Consider the following 27050-nt stretch of genomic DNA (forward strand, 5'->3'; position numbering starts at 1 on the left):
GAGGATAAGTGATGGGGAACGCAGGATCAACAAGCGTGATAAAAAACTTCACATTTAACATTAGTATTCAGAAATCTAAAACTTTCAACAAATCTTTCCTACTTGACATACATTTAACACGTGAATGTCAACTAAAATAATTGGGATAAAGGTTTGAATTGATTAAACACCACAAGATGGATTCTTGATAAGTAAAATTAATTCAAGAGGGATTAACAAAATACCACAAGAACTTACCTTAATAAGTTGAATAAACTATTCACTCAACAAGACGTTTAAAGAGACCACCTTAAAGAGCACTCACAATTAGCAAAAAAGGTAAAAGCAAACTTTAAAATTTTATTGAAATTAAACTTGTGAATTACAAAAGGGGTGGTGACATCCTTATGTAGATTTTCATCCACTTATTCTACTAGAAAACGAATTAGATAGTTCTAATCAAACTTTTAATCCTACTTGAAAAAGAAATATAATTTTCTAATTGAATACTTAATCCAAATTCAATTAGAAAACTAAAACTTAATAAAATTTAAAGACTTTAATTAAAAGATAAGGCTTTCTCTTCTTTTGGGTGACATGTGGACTCCCATTCATCTTTAAGTAATCTACTTATTCTCGATTTTAGATTCTTTTAATTTGAATAATATTTGTTATAACATTCAATTATAAGTTAAAAGTTTCTTATTATCTTGTAGTAGAATTCATAAAAGAGAAATTCAGTGAAAAGAAAAACTCATTTTTTTCGTATTTAGAATCATATCAATAAATATGTGATAAATTTTAATAGTTAAAGTGTTCTATATTTGAGTAAGAATGTCAAATATCACTATCGGATTAAACATATTAATGTAAGATACTAATGAATTTATGAAGCGGTGAAAAATCAATGAATGTCGTTGAAAAAGATTTTCACTAATAAAAATCGGTCTTACATGTTAGACAAAAGTGCTAATTCATCAATATTGCACTAAAAAGGTGAGACTAAATAACTATTAAATGATAGATGCGTGAAAATTTCTCCATGGATTAGAGGGAGAGATTGTTAGTTCTATCCCATCACCATCAAGAAGAAGGAAGAGTAGAAAAAGTTATAAATACAATTAGAAAAAATATGTCTGTGATCTCTTGATAATTTTTAGCGGTGGGGTAAAAATTAAGTTGTAGAATTTTTGGAAGATTTTCTAAGCTAGAAAATTGATCTTCACGGCCTTCTCTCATCTATATATATATATATATATAAGTCTTGAAGCGGAGAATAGCAAGCAGTGAAGAGAAGAAAGCAACAGAAAAAAGAAAAGAGAGAGTGTATGAGTGCGAGAAAAGAAGAGAGAAGAAAACAGTGAAGTGAGAGTCCAAGAAAAAGAGAGAGATTATATATACATACATGTATATATATATATATATATCTTGTGGCCGTCTGGAAAGAAGAGAAATAAGGGGGGCTTTCATTTTGTTTTTTTATTCTCATCACCATTTCAAGCCCACCAAAGTCAAAAAACGTGCCATATTTTTTATTTTGATTCCCTCTCTCTCTCTCCTCACATAACACAGCCAGAGAAATTAGTTAATTTTTCCTATTTTCTTACTTATTCTCGAAAATTGTCTTATACCTATTTATAAATATGGCGGACTTGATTCGTTCCTAACATAAAAGATTCTGTTTTTGTTTTGTTTATCATTATTATTATTTTAATTTACATAATTAATTATTTTATAATTGAAACCTAATATAAATGACATTTAATTATTAAAATTTATAAATCATTACTTAAAAATATTATTATTAAAAATTAACATGCATTAAATATCATAAACTTTCTCTCCATCATATTATCGCCCTCAAAATCCGAAGATGGAAGATATGGAATCTTGACAGGTGACAAATGGATTAATTATCTTAAACTTTCTTCTTGCGAATATCACGATTTACTGCAGGTTTTTGATAGGATATGTTTACAATAAATATAATAAAAAATTGTTTGAACTTATAAATTTCTACCTCATTTTATTAAATACAATATAAATTTTGTTAAATAATTGATGACAATTAACATGTCCACATCTATTTCATCACATGTGGAAGAACCATTACGCGTGCCCAAATCTTTCCTCTATCTGGCTGGCGCATGTCACCAATCTTGTTTTTCTCTCTCTAAAAAATTAAGTTTGAGTAATTGAAAATGGTAAAAATTAACTGTGAAGGGGGGCTGGAACTCAATTTAATTGAATTTTCCATTATATATACACACACACACACACGAGTTGGTGCTTATCAAGTTTGTGTTTGTCTCTTGAGGAGCACTACTTTCATCATCTTCTTGAACAGGCACGCTTGTTGGTCAGAAAACACACTCAGCACAAGGCATAGGTTCGATGGTTCCGTTCACAATCCCAGCATGGCTTCCCCTCTTGCTGCTGCCCTGCACTCTTCTGGTACTGATGAAGAAAGTGATGGAATCAAAGAAGCAGCATCCTCCAGGCCCTCCAGGGCTCCCTCTCATTGGTAATATGCACCAACTTGGCGCACTTGTTCATCAATCTCTGTGGCAGATGTCAAAGAAATACGGCCCTTTAATCCGATTGAAGCTTGGAAGTGTACCTTTAGTCGTCGTGTCCTCAGCGGAAACTGCAAGACAGATTCTTAAAATTCACGACATCGAGACTTGCAGCCGACCCGAATTGTTAGCCACAGGCAGTTTCTCTTACAATTTTCTCGATATAGCTTTTGCTCCTTATGGCGAATACTGGAAGGAGTTGCGCAAGATTAGCAATAACGAGCTTTTCAGCAACAAAAGAGTCCAGTCGTTTCGGTTCATCAGAGAAGAAGAGGTTGCTTCACTCGTTCAAACACTCTCTCAATCTGCTGCTTCCAAATCCCTTGTGGATATAAAAGAGTTGTTGTTTTCCCTCTCAACGAATGTGATTTGGAGGGTCGCGTTTGGAGAAAGCTTTGAGGAGAACAAATGGGAGAGCCGCGTGTTTCAAGTGAAGCTCAAAGAGGCGATATCGCTTCTGGGAACCTTCTCCGCTTCTGATTTATTTCCTTATGTTGGATGGATTATTGATAGGCTCACGGGTCTGCATGGTAGGCTCCAGAAGAGCGTGCAGGAAATGGATGTTTTTCTGCAAGAGATAATCGAGAAGCATGAGGGAAAGAAGGTAGGAGAAGGGAAGGAGGACATTGTTGATGTTCTCTTAAAGATAGAGGAGCTGCAGAATGAACAAGGATCTGTTACTCTTTCCAGAAATCATATCAAAGCAATCCTCAAGGTATATATATGGCCTTTTTTCTGATCCCATCCGCTTAAACTTACATAATATTAGTAATTTTTATCAGTGAATATATATACTCAGCCTGGAACTTGTACTTAATTACCATTTTAACCTACTCTTGTGTCAGGATGTATTTGCGGCTGGAATTGAAAGTACGGGAATAACCATGGTGTGGGCGTTAACAGAGCTTATGAGGAGCCCAAGAGTGATGAAGAAAATACAAGCTGAGATTAGAGATGTCATGGGAAACAAAGGAAAAGTCAACGAAGATGATATTGAAAAACTTGTATACCTAAACATGGTGGTGAAAGAGACCTGGAGACTTCACCCACCAGCTCCGCTTCTAATTCCAAGAGAGGTCATGTCACCATTTAAGGTCAACGGTTATAAGATATATCCAAAGACCAGACTCCATGTTAACGTCTGGGCCATCGGACGAGATCCCAAGATTTGGAAGGACCCAGAAGAGTTTTTGCCAGAGAGATTTGCAGGAAGCTCGATTGATTTCAAAGGTCAGCACTTCGAGTTTTTGCCATTTGGTGGAGGACGCAGAGCTTGTCCGGGTATAAACATGGGAAGCACATTGGTGGAGCTTACACTTGCAAATCTTTTATATCGTTTTGATTGGAAATTACCAAATGGGATGAGCAAGGAAGATATAAACATAGACGAAGCTCCTGGTATCAGTATCCACAAGAAGATCCCTCTTCAGGTTGTTCCTGCCGCCTATATCTGATCTTCCCAACGTATGTATATGTTCCTGAATCTGCACTGCAGAATTAATTTGTGTGGTCTTTCATTTGCCTACTTCCTTGAATGTGTCGTTTATCAATAAATATTGATTTGGTTTTATTTTAATTCAAACATCATAACTTATTTTTTTTTCTCATCTCACATAAAAAAAGCAATTATTTTTATATATGTTAAAGATTTTTAGTTTTCTTCTAATTGAATTTGGACATATTTACTTATGCCTTGAACTTATATACATATTTTTGCTTATTACCTTCTAGCTATCTAGGTTTCAGATTCATGAACTGCTATATCACTAATTTGGCACAAATCTGAAATTCCGACGATTTGAAAGATAAATAGCAACAACCAACATCTCACAGACAAGAACAAACTGTACAATAAAGATAGTACAAATTTGTGAAAACTGTCGCATATGCCATGGCAATGACAGGTATCATAAAGCTAGAGCCACTATTAATTTTTGACGGATTAAACAGTTGCGACAGTTGTCATTAGAAAAAATTTAAATCCATCGCAAAATCCTTTCCTGATTTTAAGCTATATTGCAAGAATGGTACCTTGAAACGAAAAACAAAATTTTAAAAATTGTCAAGAGTCTGCCACAAAAATATTATTGAAAAAAATAAAAGAGTATAAAAAATATGCAGCAAAAGCTAAATTTATTTGGTTTAATTAAAAATATTAATTTATTCATCTGTAAATATTTAAAAACACATTATTTTATTATTATAATGAATTAAAATTTATTTAAATTATTTAAGTTAAATTTAATAGTTAAAATATTTAGTTGAATATAATATTCAATAATTAATATAATTAAAAATATTTTTTAATTATACAAAACGAGTCAGATTAACTAAAGATCCTAACATGCTAATTCTCATTGTCCTCGTTTTCAATTTATGTTGGCCTTGAAGGATCCTGAATTTGAGTTGAAGTAGATTATACCGGTATATTAATTTTCATCTTCAAGAAGGTTTCTGACTGCTCCCACTAGAAAATACTATTAGGTAAATTAAATCTTACAACTAAATTATTCAAAAATTATGTCCTACAACTAAATAAAATCAAATTTTAATGGTAATGCCAAAAAATTTATCGAGATCTTATTCACATTATTATTGTTCATTTATGAATGGAAGATGATCATTTTATCCTTGTGATATCATTATCCATAGGCATATATACAATCGGGTTTACAAAAGAAGAAAAAAAAACACAATAAATGCTTCATAATTGCATAATTAATTTTGATAATACTCAAATATAAGAGTTTATCTTAACATCCCCATAAGTTGATGACCATGTAGAACAAAATCACATATTGTCTCGTAATGTGATGAACATAGGCTTTGATAGAGGTTTGATAAAAATGTCAAAAAATATGATCTTTAGTGGGGATTATACGAACATGTAATTATTTTTGTAAGACTTATTCACAAGTAAAATAATAACCAATTTTAATATGTTTTGTTCATACACGAAAAACTAGATTAAAAGTCAAATCTATGACACCAGTAATAACATTAGTTATAGTTTTATATTCATTTTTAATTGATGATTGAGAAATATAATAGTTGATTAGTTTTTTATTTTTTTATTTATAAGAAATTGAGATTTAGAACTTAGATAATTGGCGAAGCAATTTGTAGATCTATGATTACAAGATATTAAGTTCACATTAGAGTAACATTAAAAAAGTAACGATGAAGGCACAAATTGAAGATAATAGTTTAACATTTGCTTAATATGATTGAGAAGTCTTTTCATAATTGTCTAGTATTAACTAGTTAGTTGATATCTAGTTTGTTAAAGATTAACTAGTTTGTTGTTTAGTAACTAAGTGTTAGTAGTTAACTGGTTGTTAGTTGGTTAATTTACAATTGTTGTTAACTCCTGTTATGCTGTTAAAAGTTGTGTGCATGTGTATAAATAGTAATTAAAAAGACAGAATTTAACTCTATTATCGATATCATATAAAATTAAAAAAAAAAAAATTTAGCTCTCTCTGCTTTTGTACATGGTATCAGAGTGGGTGAGTGACTCACGAGATAGCAAGGAATCAAAATCAAGGTAACCACGACACAATCGGAAAAGCCTCAATAATGAATCTGTCAAATGAGAGTCCGAGGATTTCACTGGTTTCAGTCCCTTTTAATGGAGGAAATTACTGTACTTGTAGTAAATCGTTGAAGATAGTGCTGGCTACTAAGCACAAATTAAGGATCATAAATGGTAAAATCAAAATGCCACCGGAGGAATCTACGAATTACGAAGGCTGGTTCGCCAACAATGCAGGAGTCATTTCATGGATTATGAACTCACTTGCAAAGGAGCTCAAGGACTCGTTCTTGTACGTGAATTCAGCTCAAGAGTGTTGAAATGTAATTTAAAGTTTGAATGAGTCTTTCTCTTATCTGTTAGTTTTCTAGATTTAAGCAAGTTTCTTTTACAGTTCCAAATAAGTAGCCGAGTAGTGGGATTAGTTATGGGATTTGATGATGGTTTTTTTAGCTATGTTTATTTTATGTAAGCCTATATATAGAGACTCTTTTTGCTTGTTTTATATAGACTGGAATCAGAAGAAAAGGCTTACAAGTTCTGCTACGTTTGCTTTTCCTACTCTGGTTTTTTTTTGCTTTGATCTTTTTCCATCAAATCTGGTATCAGAGCTAGGCTCTGGTCCTTTGGCCAATTGAGTAAAAGGTTTTGGGGAGTGTAGGGAAACACGAGAGAAAGTGCAGAGAATGGCAGCAAACATTTTTTCATCATCCTCACAGCCGCTCATACCGATTTCCACAGGTGAAAAGTGTGAGTTTTTGAGTATTAAGATGAAGACTCTTTTCAAGTCTTAGGATCTTTGAAATTTGGTCGAATATGATTTAGTGGATTTAGAAGACCCAGATGAAGAGGCAGAAGAAAGATTGAAAGAAACCAAAAAGAAGGATGCCAAAGCTTTATTCCTAATTCAACAAGCTGTCCATGAAACAATTTTCTCAAGAATTGCAACAGTAGCAACATCTTTGGAGGCTTGGAAAATTTTGAAGGAGTTCCAAAGCTCCTCGAAGGTAATCACGGTAAAGTTGCAAACATACCGTCGTGAATTTGAAACTCTGTCTATGAAAAGTGATGAATCTGTTCAAGCTTATTTGTCTAGAGTTTCTTCTCTGGTTAATCAAATGAAGTCGTATGGTGAAGTTATTTACGAAGAAACGGTTGTTGCAAAAGTATTAAGGAGTCTTACTCCTAAATTGAACATATTATTGCTGCTATTGAGGAAGCCCATGATTTATCAAATTATTAATTTGATGAGCTAATGAGTTCCTTACAAGTTCATGAAGACAGATTGCTCAGGTCATATGAAAACAATGAAGAAAAAGCCTTTCAAGTGAAGGGGGAGATGTATGAAAATGCTGCTGGATGTGGCAGTGGTAGTGGCAGTGGCAGAGGTGGCTTTCATGAAAAAGGTCGAGGAAAAGGTGCAGGCAGAAGCGCATCTAATGAAGAGAGGCAAAGGAAGATCTTTAAATGTTACTACTGTAACAAACCAGGTCATAGAGAGGCTTATTGTATGAAAAAACAAAAAGATGAAAACAACCAAGCAAGTTTTGCAGAGGAACCAAATGAAGAAAGTAAGTTGTTCATGACTCTTTTTTGTGAGAGAGAACAGTCTAACAATGTTTGGTTTTTGGACAACGATTGTTCTAACCATATGTCTGGAACAAAATCATTATTTAAGAAACTTGATGAGTCCGATAAAACAGATGTGACACTAGGAGACAGCAAAAAGATTCGAGTTGAAGGCAAACGTAACATAAGCATTAAACTAGTCAAGGGAATGCTAAGATTTTACAAGATGTGATGCTTGTTCCTAATTTATCTCATAATTTGCTTAGCATTGGGCAATTAATGATTAGTGGATACTCAATTATATTTGACGATGATTGTTGCACTATTAGAGATAAGAAATCTGGGCAAATCACTGCTAAAGTTCCGATGGCTAAAAATAAAATGTTTCCGCTAGAAGTTTCAGTGATTGAGAATTGTGCTATGGTTGCTAGTGGTGATAGTGAGACTCGATTGTGGCATTTACATTATGGGCACTTAAATATTAACGGGTTCAAATTTTTGAGTCAAAAGGAAATGATTTTTGGTTTGCCAAAACTTGAGAATCTTGGTTTTTGTGAAGGTTGTGTTTATGGAAAACAAAGTAAAAAGTCTTTTCCCGTATGAAAGGCCTAGAGAGCCTCTAATTGCCTTGAGTTAGTGCATGCAGACTTGTGTGGGCCTATGAATATAAAATTTCTTGGTGGTAGTCGATATTTTCTGCTTTTTACAGATGATTATAGCCGCATGAGTTGGGTTTATTTTTTAGAAAGCAACTTTAAAGCTTTTGACATATTTAAGAAGTTTAAAGCACTTGTAGAAAAAATAAAGATCTTTTAATAAAGACATTGTGAACATATAGAAGAGGTGAATTTGTTTCAATTGATTTTAATACTTTTTTGTGAGGAAAATGGAATTCGCAGGGAGCTTGCAGTGCCATACATACCACAACAAAACGGTATAGCTGAAAGAAAGAACAGACCAGTAGTGGAGATGGCCAGAAGTATGATACAAGCAAAAGGTCTTCCTTTTTATTTTTGGGCAGAAGCTGTTACAACAGTGGTGTATATTCTCAATTTGTCTCCTACAAAAGTTGTTCGTAATCAAACACCTGTTGAGGCTTGGACAGGTAGAAAACCAACGGTAAGCCACTTAAAAGTTTTTGGATGTATAACTTATGCTTTAGTTAAGACCCATTCTAGAAAATTTGATGAAAAATCTGAAAAGTATATTTTGTCGGTTACTCTACTCACAATCCAAAGCATTTAAGCTCTATAACCCCACTAGTGGCAAGATCACCATTAGTAGAGATGTATACTTTTTAGATTTTTCATCAAATTTTCTAGAATGGGTTTTAACCAAAGCATATTAGTAGAGATATAGTTTTTAATGAAGATGCAAAATGGATTTAGAATGAAGAAAACAAAGAGCAACATGTTCAAGTGTTAGAAGATAATGTTGCATCATCACTGAATTCAGCACCAACAATTTCCAGCTCTGGCACTCCTGGAAGTAGCAATTCATTTATTCCTACAAGTAATGAATCATCATCTTCAAGTTCATCAAGTGAAACTCCTCCAAGGAAATATAGATCATTGCAAGAAATTTATAATTCTTGTATTTTTGTTTTGCTTGTCTCAGATCTTATTCACTTCGAAGAAGCTACAAAAAGCAAGGAATGGTATAAAGCTATGGAAGAGGAGCTGTCAGCTATTAAGAAAAATCAAACCTGGTATTTGGTTGACTTATCGAAAGGAAAGAATGCTATTGGGCTCAAATGGGTGATCAGAACCAAGTATCATGCAGATGGGAGCATCCAAAAACACAAGCAAGACTGGTTGTAAAAGGTTATTCTCAACAACAAGGTATCAACTTTTATGAAACATTCTCTCTTGTTGCATGCTTTGAAACGGTGAGAATTTTTTTAGTCGTAGCTGCTCAATTAAATTGGCCACTATACCAATTTGATGTTAAATCTGCTTTTTTAAATGGTGATTTGAAAGAAGAAGTGTACATCTCACAGCCTAAAGGTTTTGTAGCAAATGGCAATGAAGATAAAGTTTACAAGTTAAAAAAGGCATTTTATGGCTTAAAGCAAGCACCACGGGCATGGTATTTTAAAATTGATTTTTATTTTCAAGAGAATGGATTTGAAAGAAGTGAAAATGAGCCTACGCTTTATTTGAAGAAAAATGGTAAAGATGAATTTTTTGTAGTATGTCTCTATGTTGATGATATGATTTATATGGGTTTTAGTGAATTTATAATTGCTGAGTTTAAGGCCTGCATGATAAAAAAATTTGAGACAGACTTAGGTTTGTTACATTATTTTCTTGGTGTTGAAGTAATGCAAGTTGTGGATGGAATCTTTATTTCACAAAGAAAATATGCAATGGATCTTTTGAAGAAGTTCAATATGCTGAACTGCAAAAAGGAAGTCACACCCATGAATATAAATGAAAAATTAAGTCAAGATGATGGTGCTGGAAGTGTGAATGCAACATATTTCAGGAATCTTGTTGGAGGCTTGAACTATTTGTCTCATACTAGACCGGATATTACTTTCTTTGTTGGAGTTATGTCCAGATTTATGCATAATCCAAGCAAGCTGCATCTTGGAGCTGCAAAGAGAATTTTAAGATATATAGCAAGAACTGCAGAGTTGGAAATTTGGTACTCCAAGATATCAACTTTTAAACTAACAGGTTTCATTGATAGTGATTATGTAGGTTGTATCGATGATAGAAAAAGTACGTCTGGATTTCTGTTCAATCTTGGATCAGGAGCAATTTCATGGAGTTCAAAGAAGCAGGAGGTGGTAGCATTATCATCATCAGAGGCTGAATATATTGCAGCAACAGCATCAGTCAGTCAAGCAGTTTGGTTAAGGAGACTTCTTGCTGATTTTGATCAGAAGTAAGCTGGAGCAACAGAGATCTTTTGTGATAGCATGTCAACTATTGCAATGACGAAGAATCAAGCTTACCACAGCATAACAAAACACATTGACGTTCGTTATCACTTCATTCGGAGGCTTGTTACAAGTGAAGAAATCATATTAAAATCTTGTAATACAAAGGAACAAATTGCTGATATACTGACAAAGGCGCTTCCATTGGAAAAGCATGAGAATTTTAAAAAAATTATGGGAGTTAGTAACTTTGAATCAAGGGGGAGGGTTGAAATGTAATTCAATGTTTGAATGAGTCTTTCTCTTATCTGTTAGTTTCCTAGATTTAAGCAAGTTTCTTTTATAGTTGTAAATAGGTAGCTGAGTAGTGGGATTAATTGTGGGATTTGATGACAGCATTTTTAGCTCTGTTTGTTTTATGTAAGTCTATATATAGATGCTCTTTTTGCTTGTTTTATATAGACTGGAATCAGAAGAAAAGGTTTACAGCTTCTGCTACGTTTGCTTTTCCTGCTCTGGTTTTTTTTTTGCTTTTATCTTTTTCCATCAAAGAGTTGGGGAGTCTAATGGTCCTCAAGAATATCAAATAAAAAGAGAGTTGGGATCAATTAATCAAGGTAATGCTTCTATCATACTCTATTTTACAAAAATTTGCTGACTCTGGGATGAGCTGAACAGTATCGTTCTAACTTCTTAATGCAACTGCAAAAGATGTACAAGCAGGGTGTCGGACCAGATTGTGAAGCTAAATAAAAATTCAAGAATAATGCAGTTCCTTAAGGGTATAAATGAGTCGTTCGATCAAGTAAAAAACCATATTCTTTTGTTAGACCCTTTTCCTCATATTGATAAAGTATTCTCGATGCTGATGAATGTGAAAAGACAGCAACAGGTTGTAAGAATATTTACAAAAGTGGTGGATGTAACAGTGGTGGTTACTTCTAGTTCGCAGAGGAATGTTAGTTTGGGAAAGAACATTTATAAAAGAAGAGAGCCAACAAGGAAGGAGGACAAATATTGTACGTATTACAAGAAAAATGGGCACTTGAAAGACACATGCTTCAAGCTTCATGTCTATCTAGAGTGGTACAAAGAATTGAGAATGAAAAAAGAGCAACAGATAGCTTCAAAACTATAGTGAATATGGCGGACACTCCCTAAACGATGAGAAAACATCAGACAATTCAACAAAGTTAGATGATAACATGATGAAGATTTCTATGAGAGAGTTGATTCAAGAAGAGCTTTCAATGATGCTGAAGAGAAAACAAGCATCATATTACAATTTCGTGAGCTGTGCACAGGACTTTGTATGTATTATTTCTGGAAAAAATATTTGTTGGATAGTTGACACAAGGGCAAGCAATCATGTATGTGGGAATAGTTCAATATTTCAGTCTCAGGAAGGTTAAAAGACTAAGCTCAGTTCATCTGCCGAATGGTTCTGTTTTAGAGGTTGAATTTTTTGGAAACATAATCTTAAGTGGAGGATTAATTCTAGAAGAAGCACTATACATACCATCTTTGCATCATAATCTGTTAAAACAGGCAGCATTAAGTTTACTTTCTATCCTAATTTTTTTTTGCTGTAGGACCAGAGGAGTGATGAGGCAATAGCAGTCAGGGAGATCAGTTGGGAATTTGTATTACATTGATTCTGAATCTTTCAAGTCAGATGTTGTTAATAAATATGCTGTAATTTCCATAACAATATTCAGAAAACCAGCTTCGAGCTCTATGTTAAATAATATGAGAATGGGCGACGAAATAAAGAAAACACCTTCGTGGCATGATAGGTTGGGACATCCTTCATCATTTGTACTTAGAAGATTAAATTTTGATATCAATAAAGATGATTTGATAAATAAAACATGTGATGTGTGTGCTAGTGCTTAACAAACAAGGTTGCCATTTAAAATTAGTAATAGTCATAGTAATGTGCTCTTTGGAATGGTACTATTATAATTAACTGTTTGTTTTTCTGTTATCAATTATGTTATCGTTTTTGTTATAACAAACCACATGTATATTTCCTTGTTCTGCCCTTTATTTTGTATATAAATAATATACATTCAAATATCAATATACAACAAAAGTTCATGGTTTATTTACTTTTTTAATATGGTATCAGAGCATTGAACTCCTGTCATTTTTGCTGCACCTCATTAAGCTACTATGGTTAGAGGTGTTGGAGGCTCCTCATCACAGAATTGATTTTAGCCGTTGACAGCACCTTCAACCCAAATCTCACAAAACACCCATTCAGATGAAACCCACAACCCTTTTTTTCTTCACAGCTCATTTCATCCTGGGCTTACGCTGGTTTCTCACACACTGAATGGGAACAATTATAACACTTGGTCCCGCGCAATGCACGTCGCTTTAAACGCCAAAAATAAATCTGGCTTCGTGGATGGATCCATTGATCAACTGGCTGAGTCAGATCCTATGGCAGGGGCGTGGTTCCGCTGCAACAACATGGTTCTCTCCTGGCTTCTCAATGCTGTGGCAAAAGATATAGCAGACAGTCTCCTCTATCTTGATAGCGTGTGGGCAGTGTGGGTCGACCTCCATGACCGGTTCCAACAAAGCAACGCCCCTCGCATTTTTCAGCTAAAACAAATGATGAACAGCTCAGTGTCAATAGCTATTATACGAAAATGAAGACATTGTGGGACGAACTTAAAACCTACCAGCCCGCTTCGGTATGCTGTTGTGGAGGAATGAAAGCCTAGAATGATTATATGGAGCAGGAATTCATCATGCTCTTCTTAATGGGACTTGACGATTCCTACACGTCCATGCGGAGCCAAATCCTCATGATGGAAACACCTCATTCCATCTCGAAAGTCTTCAGTCTCGTGATCCAGGAGGAGAGACATAGAGTTGTCGGAAATGCCGTTGGAATAAAGGCATTCAGCGGCACGATGGAATCTGCCAATATTATCATAGCACAGAGAGGTAGAAGAAGGCCTACGTGTACCCATTGTGGGCTTCTGGGCCATGTAGTGGACCGATGTTATAAACTACATGGGTACCTGCTTGGCTATTGGTCCAAATCCAAAGGCACATCCGGTCCATCTGCCATCACTAAAGCCTAACAGCATTCATCTTCATAAATTGGATCTTCATAAATTGGATCTTCACAAACTGGGTCTTCATAAATCGGGTCTTCACAAACCGAGTCTTCACCAAAGCTCGTCAGGTTACAATCTTCTTCTTCCCTGCATGTCTACTCCACTGTTGCTTCCACTGGTTTTACCGGCGTGTCGTTCGCTAACTCCAGCTCCACTGGCTCTGTTATGGCTCTCACCACATATCAAATCCAGGACATTATCGCCCATTTAAGCACGTGTCTCTATGCTACACCTTCTGTCTCCATGCCTTCAGATTTTGCCTCTGGTTTTAACTCGGCTACACCGTCTGCTTCCACCATCTCAGGTATACTTATCTCTTCCTTCTGTTTATCTCTATTTACACACTTACCCAACACCCATATATGGATTCTTGACACTGGAGCCACCCACCACACTTGCTACCACCACCATTTATTCACAAAACTTAAGCATGTTGAACATTTCCCTGTTAACTTTTCTAACGGTAGCTCAGTAATTGTCAATTAAGTAGGAAATATTATTTTGACAGCTTCCCTTATATTGGTTGATGTGCTATTTATTCCCACATGTACTTTTAATCTCATAAGTGTTAGCATGCTCACTTCTACTCACAATTACACAGTTAATTTCTCACTTGATTCGTCTGTCATTCAGGACCTTACTCAGGGCTTTGTTGATTGAGATGGGTAAATGAGTTGGGAACCTTTATCATTTTCTTACAAATAAATTTCTTTGTAATTCCGTTGTTTCCGAGTATGTTGATTCTAAATGTAGCCTATGACACTTTAGATTAGGTCATTCGTCTTTTGTAAAGTTTCAACATTTAAATAAAGATTTACATATTCCGATTGCTCAGAAGAATGCTTCTTTCATTGCCCTATTTATCCTCTTGCTAAATAAAAAAAATTATCTTTCATATCACATAATAATTTGTCTTAAGAACCCCTTTAATTTAATTCACATTGACATATGGGGCTCTTTTGCCGTCAACACTATTGAGGGATATAAATATTTCCTCACCATTGTTGATGATTGCACTAGAGCCACCTGGGTTTACCTCATTCGCCAAAAATCTGATGTTACCACTATTTTTCCTTATTTTTATACATTTATCTTAACTCAATACAAAAAACTTATAAAGTCAGTAAGGTCCGACAATGCACACGAGTTAAGTTTCCACTCTTTTTTTTTAAGTCTAAAAGCATTCTTCCTTATTATTCTTGTGTTGAAACTCCACAACAAAATTTTGTTATGGAACATAAACACCAACACATTTTGAATGTTTCACGTGCTCTTCTTTTTCAATCCAATATTCCACTTGTTTATTGGGGTGATTGTATCTTAACTGCTGTTTATATCATTAATCGCCTCCCTTCTCCCTTACTTTCTAATATGACTCCTTTCGAGTTTTTAAACAGGCGGAAACCCTCTTATAATCATTTACGCTCTTTTGGATGTTTATGTTATAACTCCACATTTACACACCAGCGACATAAATTTTCACCTCGAGCACGTGTTTGTGTCTTCCTTGGATACCCATTTGGATACAAAGGCTATAAACTTCTTGATCTCAAAACTAATTAAATCCACATTACTCGTCATGTAGTTTTCCATGAGACCATTTTTTCTTTTTCTCATCATCGGGCAGATAATATTTCATCTGATTTTTTTCATGATCGTGTCATACCTCTTCCACAAGATACTGATCACTCTCCTCATATTTCTTTTCCAACCACCTCATCTCATTCCCCCACCACTTCTCGTCCTCAGTGTTAGAGTAAACCTCCTTCCTACTTGTCTGACTATCAATACTACCATACCTATTTCTAATTTTCTTACATATGAAAAGCTTACACTATAATATCACTCCTATATATGTTCCATTTCTTCACACACTAAACCCTAGAGTTTTTTTTAGGCAATCCAGATGCCAGTTTGGTAAGATGCCATGTACACAGAGTTGCGTGCTTTAGACAATAATCATACCTGAAAAATTGTATCTTTACCACCAGGAAAGAAGCCTGTTGATTGTAAGTGGGTTTATAAAATCAAGTATCAAACTGATGGACAGATTGAAAGATATTAGACACGATTGGTCGCGAAAGGGTATACTCAACAGTTCGGAATTGATTTCCTTGATATTTTCTCACCGGTTGCAAAACTGGTCACTGTTAGGACCTTATTATCTCTTGCTACTATCTTCCACTAGAGTCTCACACAGTTAGATGTTAATAATGCTTTTCTTCATGGAGATCTGCATGAAGAAGTATACATGACTCTTCCTTCACGCCACTCTCCTCGAGAGGGAGAGACGTTTCCACCGAATGCTGTCTGTCGATTACACAAGTCTATTTATGGATTGAAGCAAGCTTCGTGACAATGGTTCCATAAATTTTCCACAGCCCTGACTTAAGAAAGTTTTTCTCAATCACAATGTGACCATTCACTGTTTATCAAAAATCATGGAGATATTTTCATTGCCCTCTTGATTTATGTTGATGATATAGTAATTGCAAGTAATAATGATAATACTGTCAAAGATCTCACATACAGCTTGAATCAGAAATTCAAAATGAAAGACATGGGACCACTCAGATATTTCCTTGGGCTTGAAGTTGCCAGAAACAATGATGGAATAACTCTATGTCAAAGAAAATATGCTCTTGATCTGCTCTCTGAGGCTGGATACTTAGGTTGCAAGTCGTCCTCTATTCCTATGGAACCTAATCTCAAGATTTCCAAGGAAGATGGAGAGCCGCTTAGTGATGTCACCAATTATAGACGGTTAATTGGGAAGTCGTTATATTTGACTATCACTCGGCTGGACATTTGTTACTCTGTTAATTGTCTGAGTCAATTCTTAGCTGCTCCCCAGACAAGTCACCTTCAAGCTACTCTAAGGATTCTACAGTATATTAAAGGAACACCAGGATAAGGGATTCACTTCCCTGCAAATTCTAATATTCAAGTAAAAACCTTCTCTGATGCCGACTGAGGCATCTGTCCTGACACCCGAAGATCTCTAACATGATATTGTATTTTTGTCAGATCATCACTCATATCATGGAAATCCAAAAAGCAACAAACTGTGTTTCGATCTTCTGCAGAAGCTGAATATCGCTCTATGGCAAATACAACATGTGAAATAGTATAGATCTTGAATTTAATGAAAGATTTGAATGTCAAGCACATAGGGTCAGCATTATTATATCGTGACAATCAAGCTGCTCTTTATATAGCTGCCAATCCGGTTTATCATGAAAGAACAAAACACATCGAATTAGATTGTCATTTTATTCGAGAAAAGATCTAAGACGGAACACTCAAAACCATGCACGTCTCTTCCAACAACCAACTTGCAGACTTGATGACTAAAGCTCTTCCTTTTACACAGTTCCATACACTTTTAAGTAAGATGAGTACGATCAATATGTACTCTCCATCTTGAGGGGGAATATTAAAATTAATTATTTGTTTTTCTGTTATCAATTTTGTTATCATTTTTGTTATAACAAACCGCATGTATATTTCCTTGTTCTGCCCTTTACTTTGTATATAAATAGTATACATACAAATATCAATATACAACAAAAATTCATGGTTTATTTACTTTTCTAATAGGTACATGTAGATATATTGTGTCCTTACAGTCAGGTGTCACTTTCAGGTGCTTTCTATGTTTTAATGATCGTTGAGGACAAGAGCAGTTGTACCTGGACTTATCTCATGAACAGTAAGGCGCAAACCCGTTTTTTGCTTGAAAAATTCATTTAGATGGTCATGAATCAGTTTGACAATAAGGTAAAGGTAGTGAGAACTGATAATAGAACTGAGTTCTTGAGTACTACTTGTCAAAGATTTTTTGGTGAGATGGGTATAATGTACCATACAACCTGTTTGTATACTCCTCAATAGAGTGGGAGGGTAGAGCGAAAATATAGACATTTGTTGTTGGTAGCTCGAGCCTTATTATTTCAGGCTGCCTTGCCAATCAACTTTTTGGGAGAAACTCTACTACATGCCACATATATCAGCAACAGATTGCCGACAGTAATACTACAACGGAAAACCCCATGTGAGATATGATATGGAAAGCCCCCTGATTATAACAGGCTAAAGGTATTATGCTATTCCACAAACACTCAACCAAACAAGCATAATTTGTCTCAAGAGCATCCAAGTGTATTTTTATGGGGATGGTTGCAGGGAAGAAAGGCTACAAACTATTTGATCTTAGTAGAAATCAATTTATGGTGTCTAGAGATGTCGTCTTCTTTTAGAACCAATTTCCTTATGCAGATGAGACACACATGGAAGCCTTAATAAGCTTACCCAAAGTTCCAATGGCTGGAACAAGTGTTAATCAGGATGATAACTTAAGGTTTGTTCATGCAACTGATGGGGATAATTTTCAAGCTCCTGGTCTTGATGCACCAGTAGATACACTAGCTGATGATCACCGCAGTTGTGATGCTGCAATAGAAGATAGAGAAGCTCCAGAACAAAGAAGAAGTATCAGAATAAAGAAAAAACTGAGCTGGTTGGAAGAATATATCAATAATGTCAATTGTAGATTCACAAATGCAGTCATAACGCATTTACCAAGCACATTTCCATTTGTTTTCAGCCCAAAATTGAACACTGAGGATGCAAATGTTTTAGCAAATATAATTATGTTGCAGGAACCAAAAAGCTATAAATAAGCAAGGCAATCCGAGGAATGGTTTGAAGCCATGAGAGCTAAAATAGCTGGTTTGGAAAAAAATGAAACCTAGTCTTTAACTACATTGCCTCCTGAAAAATCAGTGATTGGAAGTAGGTGGGTCAACAATCTAAAGTTAAAACCAGATGGTATAATAGATATATACAAGGCAAGGTTAGTGGCAAAAGGATATCATCAAGTGGAGGGGAGAGATTATTTTGATAGCTTTTTACCAGTGGCAAAGATGGTCACTGAGGATTTTAATAGTTGTTACGATAGATAGACAATGGGTATTGCACCAGTTAGATGTCAACAATACATTTCTTCACGGATATCTAAATGAAGAAGTTTATATGCTACCTCCAGAAGGATATGAAAAGGCACAAAAGGGGCAGGTATGCAAACTCCAGAGGTCACTCTTATGGTTTAAAATAGGCATCCAGATAGTGAAATTCAGAATTATCACTTTTTCTAGTAAATTATGGATTCCTGCAGTCAGTTGATGATCATTGCCTTTTTTCTTGTCATAAAATCAACACTTTATAGTCATACTTGTCTATGTAGATGACCTGCTTATTACTGGTAACTCAAAGCCAGAAATATACGAGCTAAAGAAAGCGTTGGATGAAAAGTTCACTATTAAGGATATGGGAGATGCAAGATACTTTCTGGGCCTGGAGATCACAAAAACAATTAATGAGATATATGTAAATCAGAGGAAGTATATGTATGACATACTCAAGGGTGTTGGTCTTCTTGGTGCAAAACCTAAATCCACTCCATTTCCAAAAGGACAGCAATTACATTCAGACAATTCACCATTGCTTGAGGATCCTCAACAATATAGAAGTATTGTCGGAAAACATTATACTTAGGTTTTACTCGTCCAGACTTTGTTTATTCAGCCCAACAGCTCAGAATTCAAGACATATATATGAAAATGGTGCATCATGTCCTTAAGTATCTGAAGCAAGAACCATCATTAGGTGTTTTGTTTTCAGGCAAAAATACATTCGAGATTACTTCTTATTGTGATTCAGATTAGGCAACATGTCCAGAGGCTCGAAAATCTCTCACTGGATGCTGTATATTTCTGGGATCCTCACTGATTTTGTAGAAGACGAAGGAGCAAACAACCGTGAGTCGTAGCTTAGCAGAAGCAGAATACAGATTCATGACAATGACAATCTGTGAATTGCAGTGGATTATGTACATTCTAAAAGAATTAGAAGTGCCTTATACTCTGCCAATAGAACTTAAATGTGATAATAAAGTAGCTATGAACATAGCCGCTAATCCGGTATTTCATTAAAGAACTAAACACTTGGATATTAACTGTTATATTGTTTGCAACAAAGTAAAAGAAGGAATTATTGCACCAAAATTTGTAAGATCAACAAACCAGCTAGCTGACATCTTCACCAAGCCTCTTCCATCTCCAGCCTTCAAAAGTTTTCTACTCAAATTGGACTTGGTAGATTTCCACTAAAGTCCAACTGGGGGGGGGGGGTCTCGATATCATACAAAATAAAAAGGAAAGTTTTTTATCTCTCTCTGCCTCACTTTTTATACATATGGTGATCTATTGTTGATATTGTGAATGAATTGACAAAGTTCTTTAACAAAAAGCACTATGTCAAGTCCGTGAGAATAGTATATTGCAAAGCATCCGCCACTTGACAATATTGTTCTGGATTAAAGTAACATTGTCCACTCATTTTATGAGGGGTGGTGTGACAGCACTGGGAGGTGAACAAAACTTCATAGTTTGTCATCTTTATCTCTCAAGAAATCACAAAAGATACTTTTGCTGAGAGAAAATAATTGTACCTTTGGTGTATATGACCTCCATGCTGAGAAAGTAATATAATTTGTTCAATTCGTAAATTACTTATTGTTTTCTTTCATTGTAGCATGTGAGTTAGCTATGACAAGAATATTATTGACATAAATCAAAATAAATAGAAAAGTAGAGTCTCAGCATAAAATAAATAGTGAGTTGTCAACCTTATAGGAAACAAAGCTAGTTTTATGTGAAAAAAGACTATGATAAGTGAACAATGCCTTTAGTTCTTGCTTGAGCCCGTAAAAGATTTCGTGAAGATGACAAGCATGATTGGGCTACAAAGTATTAGTAAAGTCAGTAGGTTGAACCATGTATGCTTATTTTTTCAGATGTCCATATAAAAAAGTATTGAAGGCATCGAGTTGTTGATTTTACAATGAGATGAAAATGCAATTGAGAAACTTAACTAGATTGTGGCAATATTTTACTACAAGGCTTAAATTTTCTCTGTACTTAACCCTTCTTGTTGATTGAATTCCATTCCTACAAGGAGAGCACTGTAGCATTCAATACTACCATTTAAATTTATTTTAATACGAAACATCCATTTATTCCTAGTAAGATTGCAATTAAGATATCTGAAGAAAGTGATGGAGTCAAAGAAACAGTCTCCTCTGAGTCCTTCAAGGCTACCTCTCATTGTTAATAGGCACCAACTTGGTGGACAACTTCATCAATCTCTGTGGCAGATGTCGAAGAAATACGGTCCTATAGTCCGATTGAAGCTAGGAAGTGTATCTTTAGTTGTCGTTTCCTCAGCCGAAACTGCAAGATAGATTCTCAAAGTTGAAGATTTCCAGACTTACAACCGACCTAAATTGTTAGCCACATGCATTTTCTCTTACAATTATTTTGTTATAGGTTTTACTCCTTTTGGTGAATACTAAAAGGAGGTCCGCAAGATTAGTATTCATGAGCTTTTCAGCAACAGTAGATTCTAGTCATTTAGGTGCATCAGAGAGGAAGAGGTTGCTTTAGTCTTTCAATCGATCTCTCAATCTGCTGCTTCCAAGTCCCCTGCGGAATTAACCGAAAAGCCATTTTTCCTGACATCGGATGTGATCAGAAGGGTTACATCCGAAGGGAACTTTGAGAAGAATAAATACGAGGGTGGCGGGTTTCAAAGGGAGATCAACGAAATGATGTCGGTTATTGGATCCTTCGCTGCTTCTGATTTCTTTCCTTATGTTGGATGGATAATTGATAGGCTCATAAGCCTCAAAGGTAGGCTGTAGAAGAGTGTACAAGCACTGGATGCTTTTCTGTAAAAGACAATTGATAAGTATGAAGGACATAAGGAAGAAAAAGGGAAGTAGGATCTAATTAATGTGCTCTTAAAGATAAAAAAAGCAGCACAAGGAACAAGGCTCTATTACTCTTACCAAAACTCATATCAAAGCAATCCTTATGGTAGATATACCCTTTTTCTGATTCCATCTCCTTAATTTAAACATATTATTAGTAACCTCCATTTGTAGTGTGAAAATATATCAGAATATACATTCTATCCTGTTGCTTGTAGTAACATTTAATATACACGTGTCAGGATGTATATGTGGGTGCAATTGGTACTTTACAAATCACCATGATATGGACGTTAACAGAGCTTATGAGGAACCAAAAGTCACGAAGAAATACAATCTTATTTTAGAGATATTATGAGAAATAAAAAAAAGTCAACGAAGATGATGTTGGAAAACTTGAATACCTGAACATGGTGGTGAAAGAGACATGGAGACTTCATCCACCAGCTCCACTTCTAGTTCCAATAGAGGTCATGTCCCTCGTTGAGGTCAACGGTTACAAGATATACCCAAAGACTAGAATCCATGTCAATGTATGGGCCATCGAACGAGATCCCCAGATTTGGAAGGACCCGGAAGAGTTTTTGCTGGATAGATTTGCAGGAAGCCCGATTGATTTCAACGGACAACACTTCCAGTTATTGCCGTTCAGTGGAGGATGCAGAATTTGTCCCGATATCAACATGACAATTACGTTGGTGCAGCTTACACTTGCAAATCTTTTACATTGCTTTGACTGGAAATTACTAGAAAGGTTGAGCAAGGAAGATATCAACATGGATGAAGCTCCTGGAATCACTCTTCATAAGAAGACCAATCTTGTGCTTGTTCCTGTTAGCTATGTCTGATCTTCTCAAAACAGATCTCTTCTCAATGGTCTGCACTGTAGAATGAATTTTGAGCTTTTCAGTTTGCTTAATTCCTTGGATTGAAGTTTCGTTAAGGTTTTCTCCTTTCTGCAGTAAATGTTATGGTTTTATTGTAATTCAAATGTCATAATTTTGTTATTTTACATGAAAATATTACTTTTACAGTACTGTTACGGTCACAAAATTTTACTTTTTATTTTAACTTCATCTTTTTAAGCCTTAGAAAAAGATTTTTTTAGCCTTACAACATATATTTATGCCTAATAGATTATACATATATTTTTACTTATTACCTTCTAACTAGATTGTAGATTCATGAACTTGTACATCACTATTAAATGGTAACTTGTTTTTCATGTTCTTGAATGGTCTCCATGATAGTTTTAGGACTTCTATTTCTTGTTGCTTCAATTTAGACTGTTAAGATCGTGAGATTTTTTAGAAAAAAGGAGTACATTTGAATCGCAAAAACCTATAACAGTGTCTCTAGAAAAATTTAATGTGAAAGTACCTTTTTACTAATTTTCATTTGAGTTAGTGTGGTGGATTTGCATTCAAAATATTTGGGTACCAGCATCATAGCAAATCGTTGACACAAAGTCTTAATGGTTTAGTAGATCAAATAATTAAGGATAATACAAAATTAAAAAATTATTAATTCTCTTTAGACAGGAAAATAGATAATGCTAAAAATAGTGACCTAAGTCAACCCAAGTTTCTACAGGTAGACTATGCTACACACTCTACAAGACTCTAGTTAAGACAATTAAATGTGTTTTAAGTGAAGTTAAAGATAATACTTTGCTAGATTTGTGGCATAGGAGGCTATCTTATATGAATGAGAAATGATTGCAGATTCTACCGAAGTCTCTTATTCCATTTGCTAAAGGTATAAGTTTAAACCCTTGTGATAATTTGTTAAATAACAAACAACACAGAATTTTTTTAATCTCTGAAAGAAAAAAGAATGCATTTGAACTAGTTTACTCTAGTGTATATGACCTCATTAATATAGAGACTATAGGAGATAATAAATATTTTATTACTTTTATTGATGATACTTCACGAAAAATTTAGGTATTTGTTTTAAAAACAAAAGATCAAGTTTTACAATACTTTAAGTAGTTCCATGTCATGGTGGAAAGAGAAAAAGAACATTTAAAGTGTTTTTCTGATGATAATAGAGGTGAATACACTTTAAAAAAATAAGAATTATTGTCAGTAACACGAAATCAGACATAAGAAGATTGTTCTTAGTACCTCACAACATAATGTATAGTTGTAAGAACAAACAGAACTATCCTAGAGAAAGTCAAATACATGCTAAAAATGGTTAATCTACCTAACTCATTTTAGGATGAAGCACTTTACACTACTTAGTACTTAATGAATCGTTCTCCATCAACTCTTTTATATTTTTATATTTTTGAGAGTGTATGGTTTAGGAAGGATGTCACTTACTTTGACTTGAATATATTTGGGTGCAAGACATTTATGTGTGTGCTTAAGGAGTATAAATAAAAACTTGATGACAAGAATGTTCCATATATTTTTTTGGGTGACAGAGATGCAGAATTTGGGTACAAGTTATTAGATCTAGTGAATAAGAAAATCATCTAGTCGAGAGATGTGATCATTCATGAATACAAAACCTTGTTGGACTTTGAGACATCAGAAAAGAAAATAAAAAGTAAAGATATTCCTCATTTTGCACTAATTTCTCCTTCAATAAAAAATATCACAAATGAGAGAGAGTTACATAAATGACATAAAATTGATGGTTTGACAGCACCAATTAATATCGATGATGATGTTGATCAGGGAAAATAACTCTTTCCACCGTAGATAGTAAAAGAATGTTAAGTTGTAATTAATAGAAACAAGAAAATTGCTTGGAAAGTTCAGATTTTTATTAAATTATAACTTCAAATATATAGACCTACACCAAAACTCAAATATAAAGGAAAATGACAAAACAATATGCTAATATAGTTGAAAAATAGCAACAAACTGATAGATACTTTTTGCAACAAAAAGATAAAATTAAATCTCCTAATAATCAACTAAAGACTAAGACTAAACTTAAAAAGAAATTTTAAACAACTCCTTAGACAATCAACAAAGAACCTCAGGTTAAGAGGTTAACTGAAACACACCATCTATCTACTAAATATCTTAGTATTGCCTGGTTGGTCTACTAGGGCGAGGTGAATCCCAACCCCTTCGCTCGTGAGGTCTGTATCAATTTAGCTCAAGGAACTCTTTCTCATTCTAGTCCTTTCAAGACTGGTCTTTCTTCACCAAATTAGATGAGTCGTCATAACTCAGCGCCAACCTCCATTACTGCTACCGTTAGAGCTTTTATTGATCCTTTATCTCCCTCATCGTTAGGCAGTCATGCTCCCGATCAAACTCGAGTTCCTTGTGTTTTTATTTCTATTATATTATATCTCATTGTTTCATATTCTGTTATGTTATATTTGATAATCACCATCAATACCTTGATGTAAGTCCTAGATAATCCTTTATTCCACAATCCTGGGTTATTTACAACTAGTCAATTAAGAATTCTCAGATATACTAGTACTAACAAGTGCATCAAAGATGTAGTCATCAATTCTCCTGAGAGGTCATAATTACAGCAAATAAACTAAGATAGGGTTTGGCTAGACGTGCTCGGAATATTTTTCTTTTTCGATATGGCCTAGTTTAGATCGAATTTCTATCTAGCAGGAAGAAGCTCACTAATGCACTTTGGTTCACAAGTTTGGTGGTATATCTTAGTAGAGATATAGATAGGCTATGTAGTCGGGCTTAAGCCAGTTGAACCCAAGGTTTAAGCTTACGTATGGAGACTCTTTAAGGCTTTCATTAGGTATACATAGCTACACATAGGAGTTTCTTACAATACATATGGTTGTAAGTTCAACAAATGTAAATTTGATTATCAACTCTATAGTGTAATAAGAAATCAATTACATTATCTGAATTTCTTACATTATCTTAATATTCGCATTACCCATTTAGCTTCTCCCCCCGGGAACACCCCTTGTTTAGCAATGTAACACAGCTCCTAAGTGATAAAAATAAAGAAGAACTCATGTTTTTTCTTTTTTGATTACCTTCCTCGTGTATGTATAAGATTGAATCCATTTGATTTCTAAAACGGATTATTAATCTTTAACTTTTCGATAAATCCTTCATCAGTGGTTGTGAATGATTGATTTTTCTCAACCTTTTTAATATATCACAATTACTGAAGAGGGGAGCAAGAAAGCTGCTAAAAAGTTAATAAATCACAAGGAAAAAAGCTCAATAGATGAAAATAATATAGGTAAAGATGAGTTATTTAATAAGCTAATTGAACTTCCAAAAGATAGAAAAATCTTGAAAAATAAATGAGTGTATAAGCTTAAGATGGATGGAGAAAAACTAGTGAAGTATAAAGCTTAGTTGATAATAAGAGGTTCAATTAGAGGAAGGAGCTTGATTTTTATGAGAAATTTTCTCCTATTTTGAAAATAAACTCCATTCAAATGATTTTTTGTTTGATTGCTAGCTTGGATCTAGAGATGAATAGTTAAATGTGAAAACTGCATTTTTACATGATAATTTGGAGGAAAAAATCTATAAGGAGCAACTATCGGAATTTAAAGTAAAAGGGAAAGAAACATGGTTTACAAGTAAAAGAAGAGTTTGTATGGGTTGAAACAGGCTCCAAGACAATGATACAAGAAATTTGACTCTTTCATGGTGATTCATGACCATACCAAGAACCGATGCAGACCATTATGTTTACATTCCCTTATGGTAAATTTATTATTCTTTTGCTCTTTGTAAATGATATGTTGATAGTAGGATAACATGCTATAATAATTAATAGTTTATAAAAGAAATTGTTTGGATTTTTTTATATAAAAGACTTAAGACCAAGACAACATATTCTGAGAATGCAGATTACTTGTGATAGAAAGCTAATAAGTTGAGGTTGTCATAAGAGAAGTACATTAAGCAAGTTCTAAATATATTTAATATGAAGAATTGCAAGCCAGTTAGCATGCCTCTTACTAATCACTTTATACTTAGTTAGAAATCTTGTCCCTCTACTTAAAAGGAAAAAGAATAAATGATAGTAGTTCTTTAGTCTTATTATAGAACCTAGGATCAATTAGTGTGATCAAAAACTACACATATATTTTAGTATTTAAAATCCTAAAACTCTTAACAAACTCTCCCTACTTGACCTAAATTCAAGATGTAAATATCCACCAAGGTAATTGGGATGAGGATCTGAATTGATTATACACCATAAGAATGATTCTTGATAAGTAAAATAAATTATAGAGGGTTTGATAAAATGCCATAATGACTTACTTTGATAAGCTGAATAAACCTGTTGCTCAGCAAGATAGTTGAAGTCACCTTCTTAAAGAACATTCTCATAATTAGTAAAAAGCTAAAAACAAACTTGATTATTTTTATTGAGCTTGAACTTGTGAACTGCAAGGGGTGGGTAGTGGCCTCTTTATGTAGATTTTTCACCACTTATTTTATTTGAAAAAGAAATACACACTCCTACTTGAATACTTGATATTAATGTAATTAGAAAACCAAAACTTATTTAAAGACTTAACATGAGTAACGTCCCCGGAAATTTGAAATAAAAT

The 27050-nt window shown here is 34.4% G+C and overlaps 1 protein-coding gene, 2 long non-coding RNA genes and 1 pseudogene across 3 annotated transcripts; 3 read left to right on the top strand and 1 right to left on the bottom strand.

Annotated features, from left to right (window-relative positions):
• The first annotated feature begins 2237 nt into the window (after positions 1–2237).
• LOC110808400 (cytochrome P450 71B37-like) lies at positions 2238–4151 on the top strand. Its single transcript, XM_022033893.2, has 2 exons — positions 2238–3270; positions 3401–4151. Exons 1-2 carry the CDS (start codon positions 2374–2376, stop codon positions 4007–4009), a joined length of 1506 nt encoding a protein of 501 aa, XP_021889585.1. The 5' UTR covers positions 2238–2373; the 3' UTR covers positions 4010–4151.
• An 8480-nt stretch (positions 4152–12631) lies between these two features.
• Positions 12632–19240, bottom strand: LOC148253741 (uncharacterized). Its single transcript, XR_015819038.1, has 3 exons — positions 19103–19240; positions 13240–18156; positions 12632–13159 (listed from the first exon to the last, which is right to left on the bottom strand). It is a non-coding gene; the product is annotated as an uncharacterized LOC148253741 (long non-coding RNA).
• LOC148253742 (uncharacterized) lies at positions 13848–18551 on the top strand. The gene is made up of 2 exons (XR_015819039.1): positions 13848–13987; positions 17330–18551. It is a non-coding gene; the product is annotated as an uncharacterized LOC148253742 (long non-coding RNA).
• A 2112-nt stretch (positions 19241–21352) lies between the features above and the next one.
• LOC110808399 (cytochrome P450 71B34 pseudogene) lies at positions 21353–22545 on the top strand (annotated as a pseudogene).
• Positions 22546–27050: the final 4505 nt, after the last annotated feature.

Source organism: Carica papaya, chromosome 5 (genome assembly GCF_054855325.1).
Source record: "Carica papaya isolate Zhongbai chromosome 5, ASM5485532v1, whole genome shotgun sequence".
NCBI lineage: Eukaryota > Viridiplantae > Streptophyta > Magnoliopsida > Brassicales > Caricaceae > Carica > Carica papaya.

Coding starts and splice junctions, on each gene's coding strand:
- LOC110808400 (XM_022033893.2), top strand. CDS start 2,374: ATGGTTCCGTTCACAATCCCAGCATGGCTTCCCCTCTTGCTGCTGCCC. Junction 3,271..3,400: donor ATATCAAAGCAATCCTCAAG/GTATATATATGG, acceptor CTCTTGTGTCAG/GATGTATTTGCGGCTGGAAT.